Source organism: Quercus robur, chromosome 1 (genome assembly GCF_932294415.1).
Source record: "Quercus robur chromosome 1, dhQueRobu3.1, whole genome shotgun sequence".
Taxonomy (NCBI): Eukaryota; Viridiplantae; Streptophyta; class Magnoliopsida; order Fagales; family Fagaceae; genus Quercus; species Quercus robur.
The window spans coordinates 20311371-20322450 of NC_065534.1; the positions used below are offsets into that span (position 1 = coordinate 20311371).

The following is an 11080-nucleotide window of genomic DNA, read 5'->3' on the forward strand; positions in this document are numbered from 1 at the left end:
GATTATTTGTGTTTGAAAATTGGACATTATGTGTTGTAGTCCATGAGATGCATTATATGTGATTTAGGTATGGGTTAGATAGAGAGAGAGAGAGAGAGAATCAACAACCCCCAAAAGGTCTAGCAAGAAGGGAGAAAAAAGATCAAAAGTAAGATATAAAATACAGAGGCAAAAAGGTAATATAAATAACTGAACGCAATATAGATATTTTTTTTTTCAAAAAAACAATTTTTTTAAGTCATAATAGTGGAAAACCTCGCTCAAAAATATCTTAATCCTATACTTAAACCTTGAAATTTTAGGAAAAGAATACTGAAATCAAGAGATAAAGAGAGCAAAATGCCTTAAAATTGACTAGTAGTATCACGTTTGGGTCAAGAGAAGCGAAGAGTTTGCCTATTGTTGCAGTCAACACAGCACATAATCTTGGTCAAGTACAAGAAAGTCCAAATAACAATCCCCCCCCCCCCCCCCAAATAGACATATCGTTATTAAAAATATTAAACATCATCCTCACAAAATAACAAAATAAACAATGGCAGCATATATAATCTTGCCTTCATGCTATTCTTGATTGCACATGTGCTCTTCCCACAAAGGTGTGGCGAAGTCATCGTGAAGTACTTGTCTCAATCAAGAGTGGTGGATCGCCTTGAAGACTTCGATTAGGGTGGAGCAGCTTATGCAGCAACTCTATCTTTCATGGTTCAAAACTAACTAAGCAACAAAGTAATTGAGAGAACCAACAAGAAGATGCATGATCAAAATCCCAAGTCACCCAGTGAATAGGGATTTAAAAATACCATAATCTAATACTTAAACCTCACCACTCAAATGAAGAAGAAAATTTAAATTTATCTGCTCCTTCCAAAAACCAACGAGAAAAAATGCATTGCAGGCTGAAAAACTAAAGAAAAAAAAACACAAGCAGAAACAATGTCCTTCAATTTTAAGGATCAGAATAATGAATCAAAAGATAATAGAGGTTGCAATCCAGAATGACTAGATTGATGATTTCAAGTCCTAATAAGTTGCGATAAGTGCAAGCAAAAGGCAGTAGAAAAAGGGAACAGGTTGAACATGCCAAGTAGTTCTGTAATTAGTTTAAACAATGCAAAACATAGCCACAAATACACACAAAGAAGCACATTGTTTCTTTCACAAAGCGACTTCAAATTTTTAGTGCCATAATTACCAAGCCAACCAACAATGAGGGAAAGAAAAGTTTGCATATTCGGGTTCAAGAGAATGATGCAAAATTCAAAGACATAAGTTAAAAGCATATTGTAATACCCAGGAAAAAAAAAAGATTAGAAGGAAGGGTATTTAAGTAAATCTTTTGTGGGGTCAATTTTATAATTTGTAATTATAAGAGAGTTTTTAGAAAAATAAGGTTGAAACCCTAGCTATATATAAACTTATTAAGTAAATGTATATAGAGAGATTTTTTTTTTTAGAGAGGAGACTACCTAAAATACTCAAGTAGAGAAGGTTTGGCTACACACCTGAGGTAAGAACTTAGGAATCTCTTTCTTGTTAAATCTAAACTTTATTTGGAATTAGAGTTTTTTTTTTTTTTTTTATATGAGTATTCTGCAGTGGCGGAGCTAAGATTTTAGTTTAGGGGGGGGGGGGGGGCAAGATTAAAAAGAACAGCGATAGTTACATAGTATGTGTACAAAACACATAGCTGAAATTGTGTTCATGATTTTGAATTATAAATGCAAGAACGTCAAAATGAACCTTGGCTATAGATGACTTTGGTTAGAACAAACAAAAGTTACAAAACACCTTTGGAAATGATGTGACTTTAAACACATCTTAAAAACTAGTAAGGATTTCCTCTAGACACTTTAAATTCAAAACTTTAGAGAGCCAAGGGAGCTAGAGTGAAACTCCCCTGTTTCATGACTTTAAAACAGAGTGTGTTTCCCACCTTTTGAAACTTTGCAGCAATAGCAACTTGTTGACCCATAAAACCCATGGATTAGCTCATCGATATTCCCTTAAAAATATTGATTTTCAATTATTGTAAAACACCAAAAGTACTGTAAGACTTCTAATAATTATCAAGAAAAAAAAAAAAAAAAAAAACTATCGTAAGTCTATAATTAAGTTATGAGTTTGCTTCTTTTTTTTTTTTTCTTTTCTTTTCTTTTTTTCAAATAAAATGTAAAACTTATCTTTTCTTAGCAAAATAAATTGTAATACTTGTCTCTTGACTCTTGGTTAAAAAGAGCAAACTAATCTAAAAATCTGGCAGGGGGGGGGGGTGGGGAGGAAAATAAGCGTTAGACTGTTTGGGGGAAGGTAGGGGGGTGGGGGGGGGGGGGGGGGCAGTTGCCAAGAGTGAAACTATTATATCCCTGGTTATACTGGTGGTGACGTATTGGAAGAATGGAAGCGTGTTACTTGAGAAGCGTGTTAATATTATATCCCTGGTTATACTGGTGGTGACGTATTGGAAGAATGGAAGCGTGTTACTTGAGAAGTGTGTTAATATTATATCCCTTATTTGAATTCCTTGATATAGAATTTTTCTTTTCCTTTTTCAATTTCTTTAGAACATGATTCCTTTAGTATATCTCTTACTTGAATTCCTTATTTGTGTTTCAGAGTCGAAGGAAAGAGGTGTGTGTGGCGCATTGTGTTATACGGGTCACTGGTGGTGACGTATTGGAAGAAGAGAAATTAAAAAAAAAAAAAAATGTTCTTAGCTTCCAAACTATGTTATCCCTTCATTCTCAAAAAAAAAAAAAAAAAAAAAAAAAAAAAAAAAAAAAAAAAAAAAAAACTATGTTATCCCTTTGCTTCTCCTTTGGTCTTACCTCCACGTGAGAAGAGATGCCAATTATAACACTCCCATTTCTTCTTTTATCTCTCTCTCTAGTATTTTTCCTGTTCTTTTCTTTTTCTCTTTTCTAAGTTTTCAAATATTTATAGTTAGACCACAATAAAAATATTATAAATAATAAATAATTATGTTATCTTTGTGAGATTTTGGGTATGATGTCAAGGGCAAAGCTTAGGTCCACTCGGCCCTAGACATTTTGGGGCTTTAGATAAGAATTAAAATAGGGTTTTCTCCGATTTCACTTAAAATACTTACAAAATAGGGCGTTTTTCTACTAATTTATGTTTTCAAAACAAATTTATCCAATTTTTTTTTTTTAAGGAAAATTATGACACTACACTAAAAATAAATAAATAAATAAAAACTTCATTGCACGTGCAAAGCGCGTGTGATGAGGCTAGTTTATATATATTAGAGTTATTAATATTACTTTTTATTATAATAGATAAATTATATAGATTAATGAATATAATTTTTAATTATATATAAATATTCAAAATAAGTGGTCAGATTTTTTTTTTTTTTAAGAACAAATTTGGTAAATAAAACTACCTTCCTAAAATCTTCCTTTTAAATCATTTTTCTCATTCTCAAGCTTCCACCCACGTGGCCACCTTTACTCCTCAACTTTTCCATTGCATTTATTTTCTCATATATTTATTTATTACTTCTTTACAGTTTAGTAAGTTTACAATGCTTCTTTCTTCTCAGTTCTTCAGACTCTTATCTTTGTCTTCGTCTTCTTTCTTCTCCTTTCTTCTTTCTTTAGAGGTTAATGATGATATTTTTGGATAATAGATTTTGTTTAGACCAAAGAATTTTTTGGAGTACCAATATATACAAGGATGTTCCAAATTTTTTGTTCTTTGGCCACAAAGATGTATCAGATTTTTTGGAGTTTTATCTGAAACTAATTTTTTTTTTCTACTGCCCCTTTTTTTTAAAAATTTTGGGGCTCCCTTCCACTTGGAGGCTTTAGGCAATGGCCCAATTGGCCTAGTGGAAGGGCCGGCCCTGAATTCAGTTGTAATGATCTGTGACATCTGTCACGATAGTGACACGCGTCAACTTTTAGTCACATATTATTATCTCAATAGATCTAATGCATTGGATTCAAGCCAAATCCAATACCCAAATGATATATCCGTGGATTTAAATCAAAGATGAAAAGATCAAAATATATCAGTCAGATGAGGAATAAGGTTTTTGGACAATGATGTTAGTAATTGTTAATACTAATGAAGACAAACTAATCATCCAACAAATTATCTAATTCATAAAATAAAAAAATAAAAAAAATTATCCATTGAATTATTAGGCTTACGTGGATATCATAAAACCAAAAATGTTGAATCTATCATGAAATCCTAAGTCCTAACTCAATTTCTTCCAAATCCAACCAAAACACTCGGACCAGAACCCCATAGTGGACTTCACAACCCCCAAGCCCAAACCTGGTATACCCTCACTCAACAATGGACCTCCCTTAGGCCCATATCAAAGCAAGCCACATCTGTTCTCTTTTAACCTTCAAAAGTCTAAACTACTAATGGATCAAGGATTTACACCTAGTCAGGCCCAAGTAATCTCTTGGGTTTCGTTTCACTCACTAACCCAGAAGAAAAAGAAATACCCATGAGTCTAAACATGATCCCATCTGCCAAAACTAAGCAAACTTTTCCTAGACCTAAAAACTTTCCTTCTTTTTCTCCAAAAAAATAAAAAAATAGAAAAAATCTCTCTTCTTTGGAGTCTCTTGTTATGATCTTCCTAAGAAATGAAGATTTGAAAGAGAGGTAGCGAGTCATTTCCTTTGTCTTGGTGACTATTATGTCTCTAACATCAATAGATATTCCATATATAAAATGAGACCCAAAGATCTCAGTTTTTTTAAGTTCTAATACTTAATATACAGCCATTCACATGATGAGTACTTTAAAGAGCTTTGTTATATTTTTATTGTGGTTGTATTTTGCGTCAAGTATTCATGCAAAAGTGCATGTCCATGTGATCAACATGCTACGAGATGGAAGAAGCATGAACATCCATTGCCAATCAAAAGATGATGATCTTGGCAATATCATCTTGAAAAATGGAGATGAAACCGAATGGAGCTTCTCTGACAATTTTTGGGGTACTACATTATTTTACTGTGATGTGCAATGGGAAAACTTAAACTATCATTTTGATGTGTACTCAAACGCGAGAGATCATAAGAGGTGTCACTCGGAATGTCGTTGGATGATATCCGATTATGGCTCATTGTATGGTTATGACCAAGAAAGTGGCAAATGGAATTCATTTCCTTTAAAACCAATGCGAGCTAGCTGAGGGAAAAGAAGCGAAATGAAAAATTTTCCTTAACATATATGATCATCATGGTTTGTTGATGTTATTAATCTACTTGATAATTTATAGGTTATCACTTGTATCATGAATTTCAAGAAACGGCTACGATGAGAGCACTATATAAACTTCAGTTAACATTGAGTTTATTTTATTTCTCAGGAAAAGTTGTTCTTACTTCTTACTTCTTACTTTTACATTGATGTATGGTGTTTTAATGAAAAAAAAAAAAAAAAAAAAAAAAAAACCAAATGTACTCGGTAAGAAACCTTAAAATAAGGGATCTAAACCTAAAATTTAATTACAAACTCATATAAGTAAAGGTAAGGGCCTATGGCACAATCATAGATCAAGTTTGTATTCTCTTCATGAGCAAAAATAATGTAAACCAACGTCCCCCCCCCCCCCCCCCCCCTCCTCTCTTCTGGGTGGAGGAGTTGTTCCAAAGTAAAAACAATGTTGAGCTTTAAGGTTGACTCCGTGTAATAGAGGCTAAAATAACAATAGCTCATGTCTCATGTTAAGATTGATAAAAGACTAAATTACATTTTTGGTGAGTTATTTTTATTTTGATCCCTTAAGTTTAAAAATTTTCATTTTAGTAAACCAAATTTGATTCTATTATCAAAATAGTCATTCTATCCATATCTAAAACTAATTTGACCATTAAGATTTAAGAGAGAGAGGAAACAAAAAGAAAGATATCGTTTTGTTGGCATTTAAATAGACCAAACAATACCACCGCACACCCTTAACATGATAGTCATTGTTGGAGAAATTACCAATAATATGATATTTTGGTTACAATAAAATTAGGAATTTAAACGAACAATGTTGGATTAAGAAACGGAAATCTCGCTCTCTTTAAGGAGATTCAAGCTCTCTGTGATTGGCTAAGCCTAGAAACCGATGCAGCAGAATTTCTCTTTTAACTTGTCCCCTCCAGAATATAACAATCTAACAGTTCGTTATATAGCTCGGACCAACTCTGCATAAATGGCTGAGCTCAAAGCTCCACCAAAAGAAGTACCTTTCTTTGGCCCAAAATCTTTCAAATGTTTAGGAATATTATTGAATTCACTCACTCTCACACACTACTCATAATTACTATAGAAAAAGAAGAGAGTTTTTTGCTTTATCTATTTATCTTCCTTCACTCTTTATTTGAAAATGCATGTAGCATAGCTATATATATAATCTTCAAGAACCTCTTATATCCTACATAATATTTATTAGTTTAGATTACTCGTCTACATTAATTTAATTTAACTTATATACAAGTTAACTCTTTCTTTAACAAACTCTATTATAACTCGTCTTTTTATTAATCTTCAGTTAATTTAAGTGTTAACACAATTTAATTTAAAATGTACTAACCATCACTCTACAAGTACAAAATAATTGTGAAGTGGGGGGTAAGGAGCAGGATTCAAGTCTTCAAGAGTAAAATTCTATCTTGTATTAAATAATTTAAATAAAAAAAAAAAGACCAAATAACAATTTTGATGAAAACTTAATCAAATTTGACCGCCTAAAATGAGAAATCTTAAACTTTTGACCAAAATGAAAAATATCTCAAAGTTGATAGGTCAAAAGTATAATTTAATCTTCCACCAATATACTTACTTTTTTGTTTTTGGGGGGGGGGGGGGGGGGGGATATAACGTAAGAATATTATTGTTCCTCATATGCCAAATTACCTTCTTTTTTTTTTAGAAACATATGCCAAATTACCTAAATGGCAATATATATATATATATATATATATTTAATTGAAAAAAAGGGTTTCGTATGTGTGATCATTGACGCTACCCACTTAAGCCCGAATTCAACATGGTATGTGGTATCCTAGAGTGCGTTGGGGCTATTCATGTCACAACACAATATTTTTTCACTGAAACGTGCGACTCGAACCAACACACCCCTGCAAGCATCATGTGAAGCCAGTTTGAAACTCCTAGCAACGCACTACACTCCTATGGGGCACTTAAATGACATCTTCAAAATCAAGCCAAAGTTCAAATTCATTTTATCGCATGTAGAGTACAATAATTTCTAATACAGAATTATTTTATATAGGATTTCATTCCTATGAACTCGGTAAAACACCAAATTTTATTAATATTTTTTTTCCTCTTTTTTTTGTTAAATTTAAAAAAAAAAAAAAAAGAATACAAAAGATAGAATTGTTTCAATTTTTTTTCAAGCATTCATAAATTTGTGACTTTACTGAATTTTATTAAAAAAAATAAAACATTTAGATTTAATTAATTAACTATTTAATTTATTTATTAAAAGATCTAGCTTAATCAATGTGCTAATGACAAAAATACTTTTTTTTAAAGAGAGTTTCAACCCATGGGAACTCACATACTTTAATTATACTAGTGTAATACACATATACACATACTATTGATTTACTTGGAGCAAGGTCTGTAGTTAGCATGTATTATGATCTAAACACTTTTAAAATTTTATTTATAAATTATATTAACTTAAGCATCTAAAAGAATTTTAACTAATTGAGTTTTACTTTGAAAACTATGCAATTCTCGTGGATAAGCCTTGATATACAATCCACTAATATGTAACTATAGTCGGAAATTTTGAAAAAAAAAAAAAAAAAAAAAAAAAAAAAAAAAAAACTCAAAAAGTACCATTAATTTAATTTGATCTTGTGAGGAACTCAAAAAATCAACTTATCTATTACAAAGGGGAGTCACTTCCTCCTTTTGTGTGACAATTTTCCTCTTTTATTTTTAGGATCTTGTTAACAAATGCTCTTAGAGTCTTGGTTAATGAACTATTTTAGAAAATGTTAATATCACTTTGATGGAAAATATAAAAACCTATCAAATAAGTCAATTATTATTTTTTATTTTCCAATAATTGCTCAAGTTTATCTCCCAAGAACAGGGATGTGGTAGTGAGCTTTAGTTCAATCACCTGTCTCTCCACCCACTTTTATAGGCTGTTTGGGAAGAGGGAAGGAATAGGCCTGCAATAGGTTGCTCTATTTAGAGTGATCTTTCAACATTTAATACTGAGAAGCTGTTGCTAAGTGAGGGTATTAAATGTGAGATGGTGGTGGTTATTCCCTTTACATGTGCTACTTTCTCTCTGTCAAGAGCTCCTCTTATTTGGGCAATCTACAATAAAATTGCATCTCGAATGAAATATTGGAACCTTATGTACCTAATGTGCAATTGAAAGTTAATTGTATGAAATAACCATGGGTTTTGCCATTGGCTGGTCCTGGATATATTATTTCATTAATGATATGCATTTGATATTTTTGTAATTGTAGAAATTTCTAAACGGGTAAGCTAATAGAAATGGCACTAAAATTTAATAGCTTTTTTCTCTCCTCTTTGTAGGAGCCCTTCCTCTCGTTTCTAACAAGCTCTCCCTCTCCTAGGTTAACCCCTAAGGGTATATTCTCTTCTTCTTTTTCTCTTTTCTCTGTTTTATTCTTTCTATCACTGGTGATGATGGCGGACGATGTAATCAATGGGTTGGAGAATATGAAACTTACCGTGGATGAAGAGGAAGTTATTAAGATAACGGAAGAAGGAAGACTTGAAGAGATTGAGAGCTGTAATCTGAGTCTCATTGGTAAATTTCTAACATGCAAAGCTTTCAACAAAATGGCAGCAAAGACTACCATACGTCGAGCTTGGGGATTGGAGAATCAACTTCACATTCTAGAGGTGGGTCCAAACTTGTTCCAGTTCAAGTTTAACAGTGAATTTAACATGATCAGGGTACTGAGAGGGGGGCCATGGACCTTTGACAACCAACTTCTTATGATTAAAAGGTGGCATAAGGGAATGACTGCAACGAATATCAAATGGGATACTGCTTCCATTTAGGTTCAAATCTGGGGTGCCCTTTTGATATGATCTCTCCGGTAGTGACAGAAAGGATAGGGAGCAGATTAGGTGTTGTGGAGGAGGTAGAAAAACGAAGGTGACAGGAGGAACAAAATTTATTTATGCGAGTTCATGTTGCCCTTCCAATTACAAAACCTCTTCGACGTGGAAGATACATAGCTGGAACGGACGATGAGCGTACGTGGGCTACTTACAAGTATGAGAGGTTGCCTATGTTCTGCCACTTCTGTGGTCTTTTGGGACATGATATACGGCATTGTGCAGATCATTTTGCAACGGAAAAAGGCAGTGGAGAGGTTGAATACCAATACGGTGACTGGTTAAAAGCTTCGGGAAACCGTCTTCGAACTCCACATAGACAAGAAACGAAGCAAACTCATGGTGACTATGGAGGTATGATGAACGAGCAAGATTCGGTGATGGCGGCGTTGGCGGTGAATACTGAGATCATTAAGGGAAACCCTAAAGAGAGCATTAATGATGGAATTAAAAGGAGCGAGATTTCTGGGTGTAGCCCGACAAAACAGCAGCCTAATCATGACAGTAACAGAATCTCAACAGTGCACTTAATGGGAGCGTTACACACAGGTCTAAGGCGGAAGTGTTTAGCGCGATAACAACCTTAAGGGTACGTTTGGTACACTGAATGGAAATTACGACAGGAATTGTAATCTCTATTACTAGTAATAAAATGTGTTGTAATGTAACTTACATTACAATTATATGAAACTTAACATTTATTTTAGGAAATATCTTACTCATACAATTATATCTCTTTAAAAATTGTTATTTTTAAATTTAAGAGAGATATGTATTATTTTTTATGATTTTTTATTTTTATAATTGTTAGATATATATGGAAAGTTTGTTTATTTGGAAATATATTAAGTTTTGAAATTATTGCACTTACTAAGGAATAGCTACTACAACATTTTAAAGATGAATACTTATTCCTCATTTTGAAGAATAGCTATTCATAAAGAATGACTATTCCTTGTAATAAAAACATAACCAAACTAAAGAATAACTAAACCATAAGAATAACTATTACATTACAACGCTTATTACAGTCTACCAAACATGCCCTAAGTGAAGAGGTGCATGCTGCCACGTTGTCAACCTTGAGTGTAGATGAGTTGGCTGTCACAACGACTGAAGTTAACGTGCATGAACATGGGCTTAACAGGCTTACCATGCCTAAGCCCAAATCCACGTGGGTGAGACATATAAGAATGGATTGTGGGCCTGGCGGGTTAAGTAGGGCTCCTAGCACTCAAACTTTGGGAAAAAGAGAATCAATGCAATGCCCATATGAAGAAACTGATGGGCAGAGTACGAAGAGAAGGAAGGTAGAAGAAACAGTAGCAGTGTCTAATGATTTATCAGTGGGGGTGGAAAGGCACCCTTGCCGGGAGCAATGAAACTCCTAAGTTGGAACTGCCAAGGGCTTGGGAACCCCTGGACAGGTCGAAGCTTTCGCAGAATTGTGAGGGAACAAGCTCCCATGGTGTGTTTTTTTATGGAAACAAGATTAGATAAGGAAGGTTTTGACAAGCTTTATGGGGATTTGCCGTATCGGAATCGTATTATTGTAAAATAGCCAGATACTGGGGGTGGATTAGCCATGTTGTGGAAGACTGATGTGGATATTGATTTAGTAAACTTCACTACTAATCATATTCTAGTAAAGGTAAAGGAGGAAGATGGTTTCATGTGGTATTTTTCAGGCTTTTATGGTTGTCCTGATCAAGCCCAACGTGCAAAATCTTGGGCACTTCTTAACCATTTAAGGATATTGGTGGATGGCCCGTGGCTATGTATTAAGGACTTTAACGCTATCCTTCACTCTTCAGAGAAGCTGAGTAAGAGACCTTGTCAAATGAGTCAAGTAGATTCTTTTCAGGATGCACTGGATGATTGTAAGCTTGAAGACTTGGGTTACCATGGCTACCCTTATACCTGGAACAACAAAAGACCAGGTGATGCT

The 11080-nt window shown here is 33.6% G+C and overlaps 1 protein-coding gene across 1 annotated transcript; it reads left to right on the forward strand.

Annotated features, from left to right (window-relative positions):
- Positions 1–8691: 8691 nt before the first annotated feature.
- Positions 8692–9072, forward strand: LOC126730221 (uncharacterized). The gene has a single exon (XM_050434958.1). It carries the CDS (start codon positions 8692–8694, stop codon positions 9070–9072), a length of 381 nt encoding a protein of 126 aa, XP_050290915.1.
- Positions 9073–11080: the final 2008 nt, after the last annotated feature.